The sequence below is a fragment of the Mus musculus genome, chromosome 1 (assembly GCF_000001635.26).
Source record: "Mus musculus strain C57BL/6J chromosome 1, GRCm38.p6 C57BL/6J".
NCBI lineage: Eukaryota > Metazoa > Chordata > Mammalia > Rodentia > Muridae > Mus > Mus musculus.
The window spans coordinates 97,175,234-97,198,638 of record NC_000067.6 but is presented as its reverse complement, the minus strand read 5'-3'; the positions used below and the strand labels follow the sequence as shown (position 1 = coordinate 97,198,638).

General features: G+C 40.8%; 1 protein-coding gene across 1 annotated transcript in view; it reads right to left on the bottom strand.

Annotated features, from left to right (window-relative positions):
- The window catches only part of Gm7133 (predicted gene 7133), a 147,856-nt gene that overhangs the window by 111,911 nt on the left and 12,540 nt on the right, over window positions 1–23,405 (bottom strand). The window contains exons 3-4 of the mRNA XM_981711.4: window positions 15,473–15,661; window positions 9,271–9,367 (exon numbers count right to left, since the gene is read on the bottom strand). Of these exons, the coding sequence (XP_986805.2) occupies window positions 9,271–9,367; window positions 15,473–15,661 (286 nt within the window). The remainder of the gene's footprint in view (window positions 1–9,270; window positions 9,368–15,472; window positions 15,662–23,405) is intronic.

Below are 23,405 nucleotides of genomic sequence, written 5' to 3'. Positions count from 1 at the left end.
CCCACGGGATCCTAAGAGAAAGGGCCCACACAGGATTCCCCATGGGATCCTAAGACCTCTGGTGAGTGGAACACAGCGCCTGCCCCAATCCAATCGCGTGGAACCTGAGACCGCGGGAAATAGGGAAGCAGGCTACCCAGGCCTGACCTGGGGCACAAGCCCCTTCCCCTCCACTCGAGCCCCAGGGTACCTTGCCAGCAGACTTGCCCGACACCCGCAAGGGCCCACACAGGATTCCACGCGGGATCCTAAGACCACTAGTGAGTGGAACACAACATCTGCCAGGAGTCTGGTTCGAACACCAGATATCTGGGTACCCTCCCTGCAAGAAGAGAGCTTGCCTGCAGAGAATACTCTGCCCACTGAAACTAAGGAGAGAGCTAGCCTCCCAGGTCTGCTTATAGAGGCTAACAGAGTCACCTGAAGAGCAAGCTCTTAACAGTGACAACTATAACAGAGATTACCAGATGGCGAAAGGCAAAGGTAAGAATCCTACTAACAGAAATCAAGACCACTCACCATCGTCAGAACGCAGCCCTCCCACCCCACCTAGTCCTGGGCACCCAACACAACCGAAAATCTAGACCCAGATTTAAAAACATTTCTCATGATGATGATAGAGGACATCAAGAAGGACTTTCATAAGTCACTTAAAGAATTACAGGAGAGCACTGCTAAAGAGTTACAGGCCCTTAAAGAAAAGCAGGAAAACACAACCAAACAGGTAGAAGTCCTTAAAGAAAAACAGGAAAACACATCAAAACAGGTGATGGAAATGAACAAAACCATACTAGAACTAAAAGGGGAAGTAGACACAATAAAGAAAACCCAAAGCGAGGCAACGCTGGAGATAGAAACCCTAGGAAAGAGATCTGGAACCATAGATGCGAGCATCAGCAACAGAATACAAGAAATGGAAGAGAGAATCTCAGGCGCAGAAGATTCCATAGAGAACATCAGCACAACAATCAAAGATAATACAAAATGCAAAAAGATCCTAACTCAAAACATCCAGGAAATCCAGGACACAATGAGAAGACCAAACCTACGGATAATAGGAATTGATGAGAATGAAGATTTTCAACTTAAAGGGCCAGCTAATATCTTCAACAAAATAATAGAAGAAAACTTCCCAAACATAAAGAAAGAAATGCCCATGATCATACAAGAAGCCTACAGAACTCCAAATAGACTGGACCAGAAAAGAAATTCCTCTGGACACATAATAATCAGAACAACAAATGCACTAAATAAAGATAGAATATTAAAAGCAGTAAGGGAGAAAGGTCAAGTAACATATAAAGGAAGGCCTATCAGAATTACACCAGACTTTTCACCAGAGACTATGAGAGCCAGAAGAGCCTGGACAAATGTTATACAGACACTAAGAGAACACAAATGCCAGCCCAGGCTACTATACCCGGCCAAACTCTCAATTACCATAGATGCAGAAACCAAAGTATTCCACAACAAAACCAAATTCACACAATATCTTTCACGAATCTAGTCCTTCAAAGGATAATAACAGAAAAGAAGCAATACAAGGACGGACATCACGCCCTAGAACAAGCAAGAAAGTAATCCCTCAACAAACCAAAAAGAAGACAGCCACAAGAACAGAATGCCAACTTTAACAACAAAAATAACAGGAAGCAACAATTGCTTTTCCTTAATATCTCTTAATATCAATGGTCTCAACTCCCCAATAAAAAGACATAGACTAACAGACTGGCTACACAAACAGGACCCAACATTCTGCTGCTTACAGGAAACGTATCTCAGGGAAAAAGACAGACACTACCTCAGAGTGAAAGGTTGGAAAACAATTTTCCAAGCAAATGGTCTGAAGAAACAAGCTGGAGTAGCCATTTTAATATCGGATAAAATCAACTTCCAACCCAAAGTTATCAAAAAAGACAAGGAGGGACACTTCATACTCATCAAAGGTAAAATCCTCCAAGAGGAACTCACAATTCTGAATATCTATGCTCCAAATACAAGGGCAGCCACATTCATTAAAGACACTTTAGTAAAGCTCAAAGCACACGTTGCACCTCACACAATAATAGTGGGAGACTTCAACACACCACTTTCATCAATGGACAGATCGTGGAAACAGAAACTAAACAGGGACACAATGAAACTAACAGAAGTTATGAAACAAATATCTACAGATATCTACAGAACATTTTATCCGAAAACAAAAGGATATACCTTCTTCTCAGCACCTCACAGGACCTTCACCAAAATTGACCATATAAATGGACACAAAACAGGCCTCAACAGATACAAAAATATTGAAATTGTCCCATGTATCCTATCAGACCACCATGGCCTAAGACTGATCTTCAATAACAACATAAATAATGGAAAGCCAACATTCACGTGGAAACTGAACAACACTCTTCTCAAAGATACCTTGGTCAAGGAAGGAATAAAGAAAGAAATTAAAGACTTTTTAGAGTTTAATGAAAATGAAGCAACAACATACCCAAACCTATGGGACATAATGAAAGCATTTCTAAGAGGGAATCTCATAGCTCTGAGTGCCTCCAAAAAGAAAAGAGAGAGAGCACATACTAGAGCTTGACAACACATCTAAAAGCTCTAGAAAAAAAGGAAGCAAATTCACCCAAGAGGAGTAGACGGCAGGAAATAATCAAACTCAGGGGTGAAATCAACCAAGTGGAAACAAGTAGAACTATTCAAAAAATTAACCAAACGAGGAGTTGGTTCTTTGAGAAAATCAACAAGATAGATAAACCCTTAGCTAGACTCACTAGAGGGCACAGGGACAAAATCCTAATTAACAAAATCAGAAATGAAAAGGGAGACATAACAACAGATCCTGAAGAAATCCAAAACACCATCAGATCCTTCTACAAAAGGCTATACTCAACAAAACTGGAAAACCTGGACGAAATGGACAAATTTCTGGACAGATACCAGGTACCAAAGTTGAATCAGGATCAAGTTGACCATCTAAACAGTCCCATATCCCCTAAAGAAATAGAAGCAGTTATTAATAGTCTCCCAGCCAAAAAAAGCCCAGAACCAGACAGGTTTAGTGCAGAGTTCTATCAGACCTTCAAGGAAGATCTAATTCCAGTTCTGCACAAACTATTTCACAAAATAGAAGTAGAAGGTACTCTACCCAACTCATTTTATGAAGCCACAATTACTCTGATACCTAAACCACAGAAAGATCCAACAAAGATAGAGAACTTCAGACCAATTTCTCTTATGAATATCGATGCAAAAATCCTCAATAAAATTCTTGCTAACCGAATCCAAGGACACATTAAAGCAATCATCCATCCTGACCAAGTAGGTTTTATTCCAGGGATGCAGGGATGGTTTAATATATGAAAATCCTTCAATGTAATCCATTATATAAACAAACTCAAAGACAAAAACCACATGATCATCTTGTTAGATGCAGAAAAAGCATTTGACAAGATCCAACACCCATTCATGATAAAAGCCTTGGAAAGATCAGGAATTCAAGGCCCATACCTAAACATAATAAAAGCAATCTACAGCAAACCAGTAGCCAACATCAAAGTAAATGGAGAGAAGCTGGAAGCAATCCCACTAAAATCAGGGACTAGACAAGGCTGCCCACTTTCTCCCTACCTTTTCAACATAGTACTTGAAGTATTAGCCAGAGCAATTCGACAACAAAAGGAGATCAAGGGGATACAAATTGGAAAAGAGGAAGTCAAAATATCACTTTTTGCAGATGATATGATAGTATATATAAGTGACCCTAAAAATTCCACCAGAGAACTCTAAACCTGATAAACAGCTTTGGTAAAGTAGCTGGATATAAAATTAATTCAAACAAGTCAATGGCCTCTCTACACAAAGAACAAACAGGCTGAGAAAGAAATTAGGGAAACAATACACTTCTCAATAGTCACAAATAATATAAAATATCTCGGCATGACTCTAACTAAGGAAGTGAAAGATCTGTATGATAAAAGCTTCAAGTCTCTGAAGAAAGAAATTAAAGAAGATCTCAGAAGATGGAAAGATCTCCCATGCTCATGGATTGGCAGGATCAACATTGTAAAAATGGCTATCTTGCCAAAAGCAATCTACAGATTCAATGCAATCCCCATCAAAATTCCAACTCAATTCTTCAACGAATTAGAAGGAGAAACTTGCAAATTCATCTGGAATAACAAAAAACCTAGGATAGCAAAAACTCTTCTCAAGGATAAAAGAACCTCTGGTGGAATCACCATGCCTGACGTAAAGCTTTACTACAGAGCAATTGTGATCAAAAGTGCATGGTACTGGTATAGAGACAGACAAGTAGAGCAATGGAACAGAATTGAAGACCCAGAAATGAACCCACACACCTATGGTCACTTGATCTTCGACAAGGGAGCTAAAACCATCCAGTGGAAGAAAGACAGCATTTTCAACAATTGGTGCTGGCACAACTGGTTGTTATCATGTAGAAGAATGCGAATCGATCCATACTTATCTCCTTGTACTAAGGTCAAATCTAAGTGGATCAAGGAACTTCACATAAAACCAGAGACACAAACTTATAGAAGAGAAAGTGGGGAAAAGCCTTGAAGATATGGGCACAGGGGAAAAATTCCTGAATAGAACAGCAATGGCTTGTGTTGTAAGATCGAGAATTGACAAATGGGACCTAATGAAACTCCAAAGTTTCTGCAAGGCAAAAGACACCGTCAATAAGACAAAAAGACCACCAACAGATTGGGAAAGGATATTTACCTATCCTAAATCAGATAGGGGACTAATATCCAACATATATAAAGAACTCAAGAAGGTGGACTTCAGAAAATCAAATAACCCCATTAAAAAATGGGGCTCAGAACTGAACAAAGAATTCACACCTGAGGAATACTGAATGGCAGAGAAGCACCTGAAAAAATGTTCAACATCCTTAATCATCAGGGAAATGCAAATCAAAACAACCCTGAGATTCCACCTCACACCAGTCAGAATGGCTAAGATCAAAAATTCAGGTGACAGCAGATGCTGGCGTGGATGTGGAGAAAGAGGAACACTCCTCCATTGTTGGTGGGATTGCAGGCTTTTACAACCACTCTGGAAATCAGTCTGGCGGTTCCTCAGAAAATTGGACGTAGTACTACCGGAGGATCCAGCAATACCTCTCCTGGGCATATATCCAGAAGATGCCCCAACTGGTAAGAAGGACACATGCTCCACTATGTTCATAGCAGCCTTATTTATAATAGCCAGAAGCTGGAAAGAACTCAGATGCCCCTCAACAGAGGAATGGATACAGAAAATGTGGTACATCTACACAATGGAGTACTACTCAGCTATTAAAAAGAATGAATTTATGAAATTCCTAGCCAAATGGATGGACCTGGAGGGCATCATCCTGAGTCAGGTAACACATTCACAAAGGAACTCACACAATATGTACTCACTGATAAGTGGATATTAGCCCAAAACCTAGTGTCTTAGTCAGGGTTTCTATTCCTGCACAAACATCATGACCAAGAAGCAAGTTGGGGAGGAAAGGGTTTATTCGGCTTACATTTCCATACTGCTGTTGATCACCAAAGGATGCAGGACTGGAACTCAAGCAGGTCAGAAAGCAGGAGCTGATGCAGAGGCCATGGAGGGATGTTCTTTACTGGCTTGCTTAGCCTGCTTTCTTATAGAACCCAAGACAACCAGCCCAGAGATGGTCCCACCCACAAGGGGCCTTGCCCCCTTGATCACTAATTGAGAAAATGCCTTACAGTTGGATCTCATGGAGGCATTTCCTCAACTGAAGCTCCTTTCTCTGTGATAACTCCAGCTGTGTCAAGTTGACACAAAACTAGCCAATACAACTGACCCCTTGTCAACTTGACACACAAACACATCACTAGTAAGCCTCAACCCTTACATTCTTATTCATCCCCAAGGTCTAAATAACTTTAAATGTCCCACAGTCTTTACATATTCTTAAAATTTCAATCTCTTTAAAATATCCATCTCTTTTAAAAATCCAAAGTCTTTTTAAATTAAAAGTCTCTTAACTGTGGGCATCACTAAAACAGTTTCTTCCTTCAAGAGGGAAAATATCAGGGCACAGTCACAATCAAAAGCAAAAATCAATCTCCAACCGTCCAATGTCTGGGATCCAACTCACGATCTTCTGGGCTCCTCCAAGGGCTTGGGTCACTTCTCCAGCCAGGCCCTTTGTAGCACACGCGTCATCCTCTAGGCTCCAGATGCCTGTACTCCACTGCTGCTGCTGCTCTTGGTGGTCATCTCATGGTACTGGCATCTCCAAAACACTGCATGACCCCTTCAGTCCTGGGCCATCAATTGCAACTGAGGCTGCACTTTCACCAATGGCCTTCCATGGCCTCTCACAGTGCCAAGCCTCAGCTGCTCTGCTCAACTCCTTCATGCCTTCAAAACCAGTACCACCTGGGTGACCCTTACACATTACCAAGTCCAGCCACAGCACAAGGTACAACTTTGGCTATATCTGGAACACAGCCACTGTGCTTTCAGAAAATACTTCCCAGAAGATGTCACCTCAGTGATGCTGGTCTCTTCTTAATCACCGCTAATTTCTTAGCTCCAGCTAACCAGCATCAATAGTGCCAGTAATGCAAAGTTTTTGCTTTAGTAGTTCTGGTATCTTGTTAATCACAGCTGATTCTTCAGCCCCAGCTAACCAGAACTACAGAATCTTCACAATCAAAACAGCAATGGCCCTGAAAAGAGTCTTTAATTTTCCCTCTGAAATTTCACAAACCAGACCTCCATCTTCTGCAGTGTTCTCTACATTATCTTCCAAGCTCCTACACAACATCCGACAGAGCTCTTAACAATGGATGGATCTTCAAGCCCAAAGTTCCAAAGTCCTTCCTCAGTCCTCCCCAAAACATGGTCAGGTTGTCACAGGAATACCCCACTCTGCTGGTACCAATTTGTCTTAGTCAGGGTCTCTATTCCTGCACAAACATCATGACCAAGAAGCAAGTTGGGGAGGAAAGGGTTTATTCGGCTTACATTTCCATACTGCTGTTGATCACCAAAGGATGCAGGACTGGAACTCAAGCAGGTCAGAAAGCAGGAGCTGATGCAGAGGCCATGGAGGGATGTTCTTTACTGGCTTGCTTAGCCTGCTTTCTTATAGAACCCAAGACAACCAGCCCAGAGATGGTCCCACCCACAAGGGGCCTTGCCCCCTTGATCACTAATTGAGAAAATGCCTTACAGTTGGATCTCATGGAGGCATTTCCTCAACTGAAGCTCCTTTCTCTGTGATAACTCCAGCTGTGTCAAGTTGACACAAAACTAGCCAATACACCTAGGATACCCAAGATATAAGATACAATTTCCTAAACACATGAAACTCAAGAAAAATGAAGAATGAAGTGTGGACACTATGCCCCTCCTTAGAAGTGGGAACAAAACACCCATGGAAGGAGTTACAGAGACAATGTTTGGAGCTGAGATGAAAGGATGGACCATGTAGAGACTGCCATATCCAGGGATCCACCACATAATCAGCATCCAAACGCTGACACCATTGCATACACTAGCAAGATTTTGCTGAAAGGACCCAGATGTAGCTGTCTCTTGTGAGACTATGCCGGGGCCTAGCAAACACAGAAGTGGATGCTCACAGTCAGCTAATGGATGGATCACAGAGTTCCCAATGGAGGAGCTAGAGAAAGTACCCAAGGAGCTAAAGGGATCTGCAACCCTATAGGTGGAACAACATTATGAACTAACCAGTACCCGGAGCTCTTGACTCTAGCTGCATATGTATCAAAAGATGGCCTAGTCGGCCATCACTGGAAAGAGAGGCCCATTGGACACGCAAACTTTATATGCCCCAGTACAGGGGAACGCCAGGGCCAAAAAGGGGAAGTGGGTGGGTAGGGATGTGGGGGTGGGTGGGTATGGGGGACTTTTGGTATAGCATTGGAAATGTAAATGAGCTAAATACCTAATAAAAAATGGAAAAAAAAAGAAAAACAGAAAACAAACAAACAAACAAACAAAAAAAGAAAATTAGGGTGATGGTACTGTCAGGAATTTGAATGTCAATCTACATAAATCCAATTAAACTACTATTTGATGAATACCAAATGTTTCTACTATAATTTTTGTTCATTCGCATTCATTGATTTTGTGTTCTATAATGTGCATAACCCAGGAGTTAGATACCCACTAAGGTACCAGCAAGAATACAATCTCTCAAAGAAGGTCAAATACTATACAATGTTATCGACATTTTTTTTCCATTTTTATTAGTTTTTATAAGTTTGCGTGTCCAATGGGCCTCTCTTTCCAGTGATGGCTGACTAGGCCATCTTTTGATACATATGCAGCTAAAGAAATTAGAATGGGAGGGGTAAAGAAGGAAGAGGATATATGTACAGATAAAGGAAGAAACATAGGGGGTAAGAATCTAACACTTTTCATATGTCCTTTTCAAACCCCACATGGAAACATCCTACATTTAATTTATTCCTGGGACATGATGGCATAAGACATCTAGCTGGGGCATTGTTTCCCCAATTCTTTGATGAATCTATTTGAATTCGCTTCATACATGTATTTATTTCTAAGCTTCTACAATAGTACAGTAGTGTGTTTCCATAGGAGACATGTTGTCTTTTTTTTATTCATTCAAAAAACAGAACAAATGCAAACAACACTCACAGAGCAATGAAAATCAAAACAAGCAAGCAAAAGACCAATAAGACAAAGAAATAAACGATAAAAGAAAATAAAACAAAAAATGTTCATCAAAAAACCATTGAGTTCATTTTTTATTGGCTAACAACTAGCTATTGGACCTACTGTGGAGTGTTATTGTTACATGCCGTGACATTCTGTTGTAGAAAACAAATTTTCCTTAGGTATATAACATCATGTGGGTAGGAAGGTAGCTGGGAGGAGTTTGGTGCAAGGGAAGAATATGAACAGTATATATTCTATGAAAAAAATCTTTTCATAAATAATAACCATAATGAAACCTTCTATGTATCATACACATAGTTGCTGTTGTAGTGTTTGAATGAGTATTTAATGTTTTAAAAATAAAACATAAAAAAGCTAATGGACTTTTAAGTAATCATATTAATTATATTTCAAACAGTAAAGATATAAATGCACAGTATAATTATTTGTTTACATATATGCACACATCAACCAGTTTAATACTGTTGCTATGTATTATTCAACAAGTGATCTGTACAACATAAACTAAATAGAATAGTAAATAATATGACTTACACGGCTTGCATAGCTTCTTTCACAGGCAACATAAAACTTTTTACTCCTAGTAGATAACCCAGAGTATATCCCAATGTTATTGCAGCATCTGCAATAGCTAGAAAATGAAATGCAGAACAAAAAAAAAACCTTAATGATTATACTTGGTTATATAAAATACAAATGAACTATCTGTGATATCTATAAATCCTCATGCCATTCTCTATTACTTGTCAGAGAGAAGATGGTCAGGAACACAGTGGGAGAAATAGGAGTGGGTAAAAAACTGGGGAGAGAGAAATTTGTGTATATTTTTCTGATTTACTCTAATGAGTTAAAATTAATGTGAAAAGAAGCTTGTGATAAATTTATGCAAGAGTTGATGACATTCGTATAGTTGATGTTAGACCTGAGACACAGTTGCTACTTTGTTGGGAAGAATGAGTTTGCCCTGTTAGGACTCTATATTGCTTGAATGAGGACTGTTTGCCATAGGAAAAACAACAGTATTAACCAAGCAGACCATCCCCCCCCTCCAGAGTTCCCAGGGACTAAACCACCAATCAAAGATTACACATAGAGGGACCCATGACTCCAGTTGCATATGTAGTCTTATCTGGTACTGATGAGAGGAGAGGCCCTTGCTCCTGTGAAGGATCAATGCCCCAGTGTAGTGGAATGCTAGAGCAGTGAAACAGGAATGTGGGAGAAGGTTGAGGGACATCCTCATAGAAGCAAGGGTAGGGGGATGGGATAGGGGTTATGTGGAGGAGATAGCAGGAATGGGGATAACATTTGAAATGAAAATAAATAACATATTTATTAATTAATTCATTATTTTTTTTTAAAAAAAGAAATGTTCAACATCCTTAGTCATCAGGGAAATGCAAATCAAAAGGACACTGAGATTCCACCTCAAAACAATCAGAATTGCTAAGATAAAAATAAGCAGGTGACAGCAGATGCTGGTGAGGATGTGGAGAACAAGGAAAACTCCTCCATTGCTAGTGGGACTAAAAGTTTGTAAAACTACTGTGGAAATTGATCTGGCAGTTACTGAGAAAACAGGAATAGTTCTAATTGAAGACTCAGCTATACAACTACTGGACATATACCAAAATGATAGTCCAGGAGCTAACAAGGACACATGTCCCACTGTGTTCATAACAGCCTTATTTATAATAGCCAGAAGCTAAAAGAATCCAGATGTCCTTTAACAGAGGAATGGATACAGAAAATGCAGTGCATTTACTCAATGGAGTACTACTTAGCTATTAAAAACAGTGACTTCATGAAAATTTTAGGCAAATGGATGGAACTAGAAAATATCATCGTGAGTGAGGTAACCAGACACAAAAGAACACAACTGTGACAAACTCACTGAAAAGGGCATATATTAGCCCAACAGCATCTCAAATGCCCATAATACAACCCACAAACAATAAAGAACTTAAGAAGATGGCAGACCAAAATATAGATGCCTCAATGCTACATAGAACTGGTAACAGAATTAACACAGGAGGTAGAGGGAAGGAGGGACCTGAGATGGAGAAAGGAGAGGGAGGTATTAGAAGGGACAGGAGAGAAGTACAGAGGACCAGAAAATTGAATAGATGCATGTAGCATTAGGGGATGGGGAACTGGGGGTAGTCACTAGAAAGTCCCAGACTCCAGGGAAGAGAAAGGCTCCCAGGTACCAATAGGGATGACTTTAGCAGATATACCCTGTTGTGGATGATCCTGACCTTGTTCTTGTGAACCAATCCCCTAATGAATGAAGGAGCCAATCACTGGGTGAGTAGACAACAGAAGGTTGGACAGAGGAAGAGAGCAAGCAGGAGAGAGTTAGGCCCTCTTGGATGATGATAGGGTGAAGACAAGATGTAATTACAAATGTCTCCAGGTTTCAATGGCAGATCCGTCAAGATTCACCACTGGAGGATTTAGAATTAATAAGGCTTACAAGTTAGGATTGCAGTTGTTGCACCCAGCAACTGAATTACCATTGTGTCTGAACTAAGTTTGTGTTGCATTTTCCTCCACGATGCAGCTTCTCTGGGCTTAAGAGAGAAAGCTACAGTGGTAAAGCATGGATTTCCTTGAGGTGCATCACAAAGGTCATGAAGGATTGGAATCATGTGGCAGGCATAACAACCTGCCAGTGGGAACCTAGTGATCTGGTTGGGGAGATTTTGGAGCACTGAGTCAGAGTTTCCAGGAGATAAAAATAGGTTGGCTATTGCCCGCCAGTGCGTGGATGATCAGGCCACTGGGGTAAAGAGTAGCTGGCACAAGTGTAGGAACTTGCTGGGTTTTTGTTTTGTTTTGTTTTGTTTGTTTTTGTTTTTGTTTTTGTTTTTTTAATATTTCCTGGCAGCAGATGTCGTGAACCAACGTGTTTGGTGTTTGGCATTTGCCAATAATCCACTAGAAATTTATAGCCTGAGAGCACTCTGCACTCCCTACAGCAGGGGACAACAGAGCCTGCCAGCAGTTTCTTTATTTCAGTTCTTTTATTTCTTTTTTCTTTTCTTTTCTTTTCTTTTCTTTTCTTTTCTTTTCTTTTCTTTTCTTTTCTTTTCTCCCCTCCCCTCCCCCCCCATCACCACGGACTTCATTTGATTTGAATAGTTTCAATTTTCAAAATGGGTATGATGCTGAATTTTGTGGTTATATTATTCCTCTGGGAGAGAGGTCAAAATAAAGGTATTTCTGGTTACTGACACGGGATATGCTAATTTTAGAGAAACGTTTTGTCTTTGTACTTTTAGAAAGGTAATTGGAGCTATACACCTTCTGGAGTAATATGGATCAGATTTGATAGAGGGAGACCCCTGAAAAGTTAGATTCCAGAGAATCAAACAAAAAGGTTATCTTGATTATATTCAAATTTTGTTTTGATATTTGTATATTACAGAATATACAGCCTTGGTGAATCTCCTTGTCAGATCAGACATGCTGAACTGACCTGCTTGAACTCCTGATATCTTGGACTTTCAGCCAGATCCCTTCATGACAGAGACATCAGAGACTAAATAAATCATTGGTGTTGTCTTCTTAAGGCCAACTAACTCTCCCATTTTCCCTCCCCCTCCCCCCCCTTCAAAGATATCTGATGCCTATATTCAGCTTGAAGAGTTATGAAGAGTAGTCATCTCAGTTCTCTGGGCTTTGGGGCTGGAGGTGGTTATTATAGGTTGTCTTTCTAAGGAATGTAGATATGGTCATAATTGGAATAGGGAGGAATAGTTAGATTTGATTGCATAGCCATAATCTCATTTGGTAGAAATCTTTTTAGTTGCTACTAAGTTGAAGTCATAATTTCTTATTTTGGTATACAATTTGATGTAAAATTAAAAGTTTTCATTGGTATAAATTTCTTCTATTGATACAAAATCTTTAAAACTACAGGGCTTAAACGCAGCCTAAACGCCATTATAAATTGATCTGAAATGTTTAAGTCTCTGAGTTAAGAGCCAAGTAGCAAATTCACGTCTCTGAGTTTATTGTTAGGGTGTTTTCAAGATATTTAATAAGAAAGAGCTGAGAGTATTTAATGGAGAACAGTCCACATTACTTTAGATAGCTGGTTTTAAAAAATGTCAGAAACCCAGAGAATGTGATATTTAATGTTATTTATTCACTTGTTGTTGAGACAAATCTCCTCCTAACAGCCTCCCTTTCTTGGATTCAAAGAAAAAATTGAGCATTGATGGAGTTGTTCCAGTTGTAGCAAGACAGCCACTAGTTAAGAATGGCCTCATTTCATCTACAGACATAAGACTGTCCAGAAAAAGGACACAATTTACAGATTAGAACAGTTTAGTTCTGCTGAGACAGAATAGGGTAGTACTTAATTTCCTGTTTCTCTAGGTCTGTTGAATGATCCTGGGCAGAAAGGCTGAAGACAGATGGATGTTCCAACTTACTGACTTACTGGGGCTATATAGGTTGGCAGCTATCCCTACAATTTGTCTCAGTTGTAGAAGCTGTGTTAGGCTTCCTATATATTTTCAGTAAATGTTGATCATTCTCAGATTTCTGATGGGTTTGGAAAACTACTTATAGTCTCATAGCCAACCCAGGCTATTTACTTATAGAGAACAGATTTGAGAGGATGGTTTTAAGGTGGCATACAATCTAAAACCAAGACATAAGTCAAGATAGAATCATAAGTCTTTTAATTTAGGACATATGACAATGTTCTATCTTAATGAGGTAAACGATGAACTGGGTGTTTAGTCTATCTTATACTTTATAGATTACAAAATGGTAGTAGTTATGCCCTATTTACATTTGAGAGAAAGGTGTTTTTTTTTTATTAGAACAGAAAGCAGGAAGTGTTGTGGACGAGCCTGGTGCTGTTCTTGTGAACAAATACCCTAATGATTAAAGGAGCCAATCACTGGGTGAGTAGGCAGGACTTCCAGGTTGGACAGAGGAAGAGATTAAGAAAGAGTTAGGTCCTTTTGGACAGGGATAGAGTGAGGACAAGATGCAATTATGAGTATTTCTTGGTTTCAGTGGAAGAATCATCAGGATTCACCACCAGAAAATAATAATAAGATATATAAATAATAATAAGTATAAGATTTATTAAGGCTTACAAGTTAGGATTTTAGTTGTTGAGCTCAGCAATTGAGTTACCGTTGCGTCTGAATTAAGTTTGTGTTGCGTTTTTCCTTCACAAGGCAGCTCATTTGGGTTTAAGAGAGAATGCATGGATTTGCCTGAGATGCACCACAAAGGTCCTGGGGGTTTGGAAGCATAGGGCTGGCATGGTAGTGACCCGCCAGTGGGAAACTAGAGAGTAAGTTGGAGAGATTTTGGAGCACTGAGTCAGAGTCTACACTAGATAAAAGCAGAGTAGCCAGCATATGCGGGGGAACATGGGAATATGCTGGGGTTTTGTTTGTTTGTTTTAGTATTTCCCACAACAATACCCAGAAAAGGGAAGGTATAACCCGTAGAGACCACCTCCAGTAGAAAGGCAGGGCCCCCGGTTGAGGGATGGGGCTATCCACTCAGCTCAAAATTTTTAACCCAGAAATGTTCCTATCCTAAGGAAAAGACAGAGAAAGAAATGGAACAGAGACTGAAGGAAATGCCATCCAGAGACTGACCCACTTAAGGATCTACCCATCTGCAGACACTAAACCCCGACAGTATTGCTGATGCCAAGAATCGCTTGCTGACAGGAGCATGATGTGGTTATTTTCTGAGAGGTTTTATAAGAAACTGACCAATATAGATGCAGATACTCACAGATAACAGTTGGAGTGAGCTCAGGGACCCCAATGAAAGAGCTAGAGGAAGGACTAAAGTAACTGAAGGGGATTATAATCACATTGGGAGAGCAATATCAACTAACTGGACCATCTATAGCTTCCAGTGATGAAACTACCAACCAAAGAGTATACATGAGGGAGCTAGGATTCCAGATATATATGAAGCAGAGGATGGCCTTATCTGACATTAATAGGAGGGGAGGCAGACTTGATGCTCCAGCACAGGGTGATGCTAAAGTGATGGGGTGAGAGAGAATGAGTGGGTGGAGGAGCACCCTCATAGAGGAAGAGGGGAGGGAGGGAAGGAGGGATAGGCTGGGGAGTTTGGTGAGGGATTATCAGAAAGGGGATATCATTTGAAATGTAAACAAATAAAATGATTAATAAGAAAGTAAAAATGAAACCTAACATGTCAGTGAAAATAATTCTTCACTTTTGCCTACCAGGATCAGATTCTATTACTGATCTCCAGATAGATTATTTGGGATTGAATAAATGCTTAGTTAATGCAGAACACAGTTTACATAAGAAACTGTAAAATGAAGAGTTGATACTGTGTGCAGCTATCTCCTTATCAACCCTCCCCCAACCCTTCTCTACCCTCTCCTTGACCCTCCATTTCTCTCCCCACTCTCTCAGGGAAAGAGAAACAGAGACATAGAGAAAATTTTGCCATTTAGAACATTCCTATAATTTCTATTCCTGTAAAACTTTACAGAGATGTTTAAATGATTTAACTAGTGGCCCCACTCTCATAATTAGATATATCAATGTGATTTTGAAGTTATGAAACCAAGTCATCACTCATTACTACAGTGTCATCACCTGACCAACAGTATTTACCTATCAGTTAAACCACAGAGAAATCTGATAATTACTCAACATGGGCCATACATATTTTTTGGAGGGAGGGCATATATATTTTTAAAACTTGCCTAAATATAATCCAGATGAAAATGTGGGAACGTGGTCAAAAATATAGGTTATGGAAAGCAGCTGAACTATTATCCCTGCTACTCCATGGAGACATTGCCCAACGATGAAGAGAGCGATACATATTGATTTGTTGGGCATTAGAGTTGTCCCACAAACTTTAGGGATTTTTCCTTCATCACACAAATCCTCTGAAAGATAAGAAATATATTTAATGACTTAAGTTCAAAATGAAATGTACAATTAATGTGCTGTTGCTACCAGCACCATGCTTTTCTTAGTACATTGAGTACAGTCATACAATCAATTCCTCATTATGTTCTATTAATTTCTTTATTTATTATTAGATATTTTCTTTATATACATTTCAAATGCTATCCCGAAAGTTCCCTATACCCTCCCTCTGCCTTCCTCCCCTACCCACCCACTCCTGCTTCTTGGCCCTGGCATTCCCCTGTACTGGGGAATATAAAGTTTGAAATACCAAGGGGCCTCTCTTCCCAATGATGGCCAACTAGGCCATCTTCTGCTACAAAAACCTACCTCATTATGTTCTAAAAAAGAAATAGCACATTAAAAGAAAATTCGTGGAAATATTGGAATAGATATACAGATTATGAAATGGTATAGTTATATGCACAAGATTACATGTACAAATAAATTATACACATACACATTTTTACATTCATAATACACATTGCACACATTTTCCAATACTTTGCACCCTGTCTTTTGACATTTATCTCCAGAATAAAAGCACTTGCAATAAATATACTTGGTAGTTCACCATCTGTGTTTAATTCCATGATCCTTTCTTTATCAATCTTTAAATTGCATATATATTACTCATAGGATTAAATAATTTCCTATTTTAGACCCATGAGATTCTATGACATACTATTATGGGTTGTATATGGAATACCTCTCTAAAGTCTCATGTATTCAGTAAGCCATTCCCTGTTGATAATATTTGGAGAGTTCCTACAAGTGTGTGTGAGAGAGGCACCTCCTGGTCTCTGAAAGATATATCTTGTCCTAGCTCCGTCCTGCCTTCACTCTATTTTCTTCCACCAGGAAGACAACTGACTTCCTTTGTATGATCCCAATGTTCTGCCTCATCATGTCTCAGAGTCAATGGAGCCTAGCAACCATGGAGGGAACACTCTGAATCCATGAATTAAAAAGACATTCCTTCTCAATTCTGAATATCTATGCTCCAAATGCAAGGGCAGACACATTCATTAAAGGAACTTTAGTAAAGCTCAAAGCACACTTTGCACCTCACACAATAATAGTGGGAAGACTTCAACACACCACTTTCACCAATGGACAGATCATGGAAAGAGAAACTAAACAGGGACACAGTGAAAATAACAGAAGTTATGAAACAAATGGACTTAACAGATATCTACAGAACATTTTATCCTAAAACAAAAGGATATACCTTCTTCTCAGCACCCCATGGTACCTTCTCCAAAATTGACCACATAATTGGACACAAAACACGCCTCAACAGATACAAAAATATTGAAATTGTCCCATGTATCCTATCAGATCACCATGGACTAAGGCTGATCTTCAATAACAAAATAACTAATAGAAAGCCAACATTCACATGGAAACTGAACAACACTCTTCTCAATGATAACTTGGTCAAGGAAAGAATGAAGAAAGAAATTAAGGACTTTTTGGAGTTTAATGAAAATGAAGCCACAACATACCCAAACTTATGGGACACAATGAAAGCATTCCTAAGAGGAAAACTCATAGCTCTGAGTGCCTCCAAAAAGAAACTTGACAGAGCACACATTAGCAGCTTGACAACACACCTAAAAGCTTTAGAACAAAAGGAAGCAAATTCACCCAAGAGGAGTAGAAGGCAGGAAATAATCAAACTTAGGGGTGAAATCAACCAAGTGGAAATAAGAAGAACTATTCAAAGAATCAACCAATCAATGTTATTAGACGCGTTCTCACGCCCGGCCAGGAAGAACACCACAGACCAGAATCTTCTGCGGCAAAACTTTATTGCTTACATCTTCAGGAGCAAGAGTGTAAGAAGCAAGAGAGCTAGAAAACGAAACCCTGTCCCTATTAAGGAGAATTATCCTTCGCCTAGGACGTGTCACTCCCTGATTGGCTGCAGCCCATCGGCCGAGTTGACGTCACGGGGAAGGCAGAGCACATGGAGTGGAGAACCACCCTCGGCACATGCGCAGATTATTTGTTTACCACTTAGAACACAGCTGTCAGCGCCATCTTGTAACGGCGAATGTGGGCGCGGCTCCCAACATCTCCCCCTTTCCTTTTAATAAGAGCAAATAGGCCACCCATATTAATGAGAGTGGAGATAGAGGTCAAATCCCCAGTGTGTAGGTAAAGGAGCCATGTACAGGATTAGCTCTTAGGCTCACAGGCTTTTACCCAGAGCAACCCTGACCTGCTCCCATGTCGTTTTGCCTGGAGAGAAGGACACTTGGACACTCAACCTTCTTGAAAGATGACATGTCTCCCTAGAATAGGCTCATATATGCCGCAGAGCCTTTCTACTGCAGTGCTTAGCCGTGCAACTCTCTCGGGCTGCTGAAGCACACTCACTCTATCCCGTGCAATGAGACTAGCCTCATGGGATATAAGAGCTGAGTGGCCAGCGACCTATTGCCTAAGCATAGATATATCAGGGGAAGCTCCATGTTCTAGTCCTGCAAGCGCCTGGGCAATAACCACCTTGTCTCTCCTAGTTTGGGCCTTAAGCTTACAGACCAATCAAAGAAGCAACACTGTACTGGCTAGTTTTGTGTCAACTTGACACAGCTGGAGTTATCACAGAGAAAGGAGCTTCAGTTGAGGAAATGCCTCCATGAGATGCAATTGTAAGGCATTTTCTCAATTAGTGATCAAGGGGGAAAGGCCCCTTGTGGGTGGGACCATCTCAGGGCTGGTAGTCTTGGTTCTATAAGAAAGCAGGCTGAGCAAGCCAGGTGAGGCAAGCCAGAAAAGAACATCCCTCCATGGCCTCTGCATCAGCTCCTGCTTTCTGACCTGCTTGAGTTCCAGTCCTGCATCCTTTGGTGATCAACAGCAGTATGGAAATGTAAGCCGAATAAACCCTTTCCTCCCCAACTTGCTTCTTGGTCATGATGTTTGTGCAGGAATAGAAACCCTGACTAAGACAAATTGGTACCAGGAGTGGGGTATTCCTGTGACAACCTGACCATGTTTTGGGGAGGTCTGTGGAAGGACTTTGGAACTTTGGTCTTGAAGATCCATTTGTTGTTAAGAGCTCTGTGGGATGTTGTGTAGGAGCTTGGAAGATAATGTTGAGAACAGTGCAGAAGATGGAGGCCTGGCTTGTGAAATTTCAGAGGGAAAATTAAAGACTCTTTTCAGGGCCATTGCTGTTTTGATTGTGAAGATTCTGTAGTTCTGGTTAGCTGGGGCTGAAGAATCAGCTGTGATTAACAAGATACCAGAACTACTGAAGCAAAAGCTTTGCATTACTGGGACTATTGATGCTGGTTAGCTGGAGCTAAGAAATTAGCGGTGATTAAGAAGAGACCAGCATCATTGAGGTGACATCTTCTGGGAAGTGTTTTCTGAGAGCACAGTGGCTGTGTTCCAGATATAGCCAAAGTTGTACCTTGTGCTGTGGCTGGACTTGGTAATGTGTAAGAGTCACCCAGGTGGTACTGGTTTTGAAGGCATGAAGGAGTTGAGCAGAACAGCTGAGGCTTGGCACTGTGAGAGGCCATGGAAGGCCATTGGTGAAAGTCCAGCCTCATTTGCAATTGATGGCCCAGGACTGAAGGGGTCATGCAGTGTTTTGGAGATGCCAGTACCATGAGATGACCACCAAGAACAGCAGCAGCAGTGGAGTACAGGCATCTGGAGCCTAGAGGATGACGCGTGTGCTACAAAGGGCCTGGCTGGAGAAGTGACCCAAGCCCTTGGAGGAGCCCAGAAGATTGTGAGTTGGATCCCAGACATTGGACAGTTGGAGATTGACTTTTGCTTTTGATTGTGACTGTGCCCTGATATTTTCCCTCTTGAAGGAAGAAACTGTTTTAGTGGAGCCCACAGTTAAGAGACTTTTAATTGTAAAAAGACTTTGAATTTTAAAAGAGATGGATATTTTAAAGAGATTGAAAATTTAAGAATATGTAAAGACTGTGGGACTTTTAAAGTTATTTAGAATGGGGATGAATAAGATTGTAAGGGTTGAGGCTTACTAGTGATGTTTTTGTGTGTCAAGTTGACAAGGGGTCAATTGTACTGGCTAGTTTTGTGTCAACTTGACACAGCTGGAGTTATCACAGAGAAAGGAGCTTCAGTTGAGGAAATGCCTCCATGAGATGCAATTGTAAGGCATTTTCTCAATTAGTGATCAAGGGGGAAAGGCCCCTTGTGGGTGGGACCATCTCAGGGCTGGTAGTCTTGGTTCTATAAGAAAGCAGGCTGAGCAAGCCAGGTGAGGCAAGCCAGAAAAGAACATCCCTCCATGGCCTCTGCATCAGCTCCTGCTTTCTGACCTGCTTGAGTTCCAGTCCTGCATCCTTTGGTGATCAACAGCAGTATGGAAATGTAAGCCGAATAAACCCTTTCCTCCCCAACTTGCTTCTTGGTCATGATGTTTGTGCAGGAATAGAAACCCTGACTAAGACAAACACTAATCCACAGCAAAGTGTATCTCCAAATAATATTAATCCCACCCATTTTTTAAAGAAAGAAAATGCTGAGGAGATCCAATTGGGTAATCCTTTGGTCAGGGACAGGTCCAAGCGCGTGGAGTTGACCTGAAGTCTCAATTCCCGAAGGATCTGTTCAAATTCAGCCGTCCAATTCTGTAACATATACTGAAAAAGACTTTTTGACAAATTAGCTGCCCTAGTAAATTTAACATACTGAATGGTGTTCACATCCCTGCTGAGTTATTTGTCATAATACATCTAGTTGTATCTGGACAAGATCTATGAGTTGATTAACCAGCATGAGACCTCTCTGTATCTTGACATTAGCTGAGGCCTGTTTATCTATGACTGTAGTCACTGAGGCTGACAAAGTGTTAATGGTGTCAGTCATCTGGACCTGTCCAGACAGAGCCAAGGCTGTCTGAATTAAGGCTAAACCCAGTTCCTAGTTAGTGGTAAAAAAGCAGGAGAATACTTGAGCATTATACATCACCGTCATTGGGAGTGGAAATGTCGACATTATCCCCCAACGCTGCTCTCTCTTTATTATTGACGCCCTGGACATCACCAAGACGAGGGACATTAGTATTCCCTTGGTCAGTCTGGATTTTTCGGGTGAGTCTTTCTGGTATCCAAAATGGGTTGTCTTCATTCTGTGGGAAAACACAGATAGCTCCCCTGGATCTTATCAAAATAGGATCCGGGCCATACCATTTATTATCAAGGACATTTTTCCATTTAACCATCTCATTGGGCCTATCTGGCTCTGTACAATGACGTTCAGCCGCAGTATGGCCATGAGCATCAATATTTAAAAAATTGAGTGTAAAGAGTGCCATAGACACAGACACTCTTGGTGCTCGGGGTACAGTCTCCTCAAAAGTTCCCCTCTTCTGTTTTATAAGATAGGCTTTGAGGGTGCGATGTGCACGCTCAACAATACCCTGTCCTTGAGGGTTGTATGGAAGTCCAGTCAGGTGGGTTACGTCCATCTGACAGCAGAACTGCTGGAATTTTTGAGACGTATAAGCTGGTCCATTATCAGTCTTAAGGAGTTTGGGTTTCCCCCAAGCACTCCATGCCTCAAGACAATGTTGAATCACATGTGAGGCTTTTTCTCCGGTTAACGGAGAAGCAAACATGATGCCAGAACATGTGTCAATGGACACATGGAGATATTGAAGTTTTCCAAAGGAAGAAACATGTGTAACATCCATTTGCCAGACCTGTAGAGGTCGAATACCGCGTGGGTTAATTCCCACATGAGGAACTGGCAAGAACTCACAGCAGCTTTGACATTGAGTAACAATGTCACGGGCTTCTTTTCTTGTCAGGGAGAAATGACTGCGTAATGTTTCAGCCGTCACATGAAAATTGTTATGAAAATTTCTTGCAGCCTCTACCGGGGATGATAGGGCAGCAGCCACCACTTTAGTGGCCTTATCTGCCAAATCATTTCCCAGAGCCATGGGGCCAGGTAGGCCTGAATGGGCTCTAACATGAGTAATATAAACAGGAGATCTTCTAGATAACAAAACTAATTGTATTTGCTGAAAAATATTGGCAACTCTACTGGAAGGCTTAATCACTCCAGCCACTTCTAAAAGATTTACTGCATTAACCACATAACAGGAATCTGACACAATATTAAGGGGTTCTAAAAAGGTTTTTAAAACTTCTAAGACCACTAAACATTCTACCACTTGAGGTGAATTTTCATTATACTGTTTGGATACCACTTTACCATTAGCCACATAGGCACCTATGCCAGTTTTTGATCCATCAGTATATACCACAATCCCATTTTTAAGTGGGTTTCTTACTGTTATTTGTGGAAACACAACAGATTGATTTTGGGCAAACTGTAAGATTGGATGCTTTGGATAATGGTTATCTATTTTTCCTGAAAAGGAGGTAACTAAAACTGCCCAATCATTAGATGTGGCTGCCAAGGTTTGAACCTGTGCAGCGGTATAAGGTACAATTAAAAGATATGGACTTCGCCCAAAGTGGGTGATTGCTGCTTTTAGACCTTTAAGGGCAAGCTGTGCAATTGCATCAGGATACCAATCTATTATTTTAGCTGGGGATACGTTTGGATGGATCCACAACAATGGCCCATTCTGCCACAAAACTGCGGTTGGCAATTGTGCTGTCTTAAAGACACACAAACTGAAAGGCTGCGAATCCTCAATACGTTGTAATTGTGCATTCTGTAAGGCTTTTTCCACTTTTTGTAAGGCCTGGTTAGCAGCTAGAGTAAGAGTCCTAGGGGAGGAGATATGAGGATCTCCTTCTAAAATACCAAACAAAGGCCTTAACTCAGCGGAAGGAATCTTTAAAAAAGGTCTGAGCCAATTAATATCTCCCAACAGCTTTTGAAAATCATTTAAGGTATGGAGGTGATCTCTTCTTATCTCTACCTTTTGGGGCACAATCTTATCTGGGGACACCACAGAGCCCAAGAATTGTCCTGTATCAGAAATTTGGACTTTTTCTGTGGCTATCTGTAAACCCCACTGACTTAAAGTTTTAAGTAGAAAAGGATATGCCTTTTGTAGCATGGTAAGGTCTTTATGGCACAGGAGGATGTCATCCATGTAAAGGAGCAAAATTAAAGAGGGGAATTGTTCCCTCACTGGCAAAAGAGCTTCTTGCACATAAAGTTGACACATAGTAGGACTATTGGACATTCCCTGTTCTTGATGTCCTAACCCTTTTCCTTCTTTATAACCCATCTTTGCCATGATATTTTTTGCTTTAGCTGAATACCCTCCCGATGGGGCGTTTTCATTGGACAAAATAAGGCCCAAATGCTGCATAATATCCCTTCCCCAGAGGTTAACCGGGAGTGGGAGCACATAAGGTATGAATTTCCCTTGCTGCCCTTCAGAGGATTCCCACGTCAAGGCAATGGAGCTTATAGTGGGACATGACTGATAACCTAGGCCCTGTAATGAATGAGATGACTCTGTGGTGGGCCATGCTTTGGGCCACCAATGTGTAGAAATTATACTTTTATCTGCTCCGGTATCAAGGATGCCTTCAAACTCTTTTCCATTAATCTTAAGGCGGAGCTTAGGTCTATCATTCAAAGATACAACCAAATAGGCAGAATCATTTCCTGAGGAGCCCATTTTCTTTATCTCAGGTCCTGCAAATTTCTCCCTGGTATTATCAGGGAGGAGCAGCAGCTGAGCTATCCTATCTCCTTTACTAATAGAAAAAACGCCTTTAGGGCTTGAGC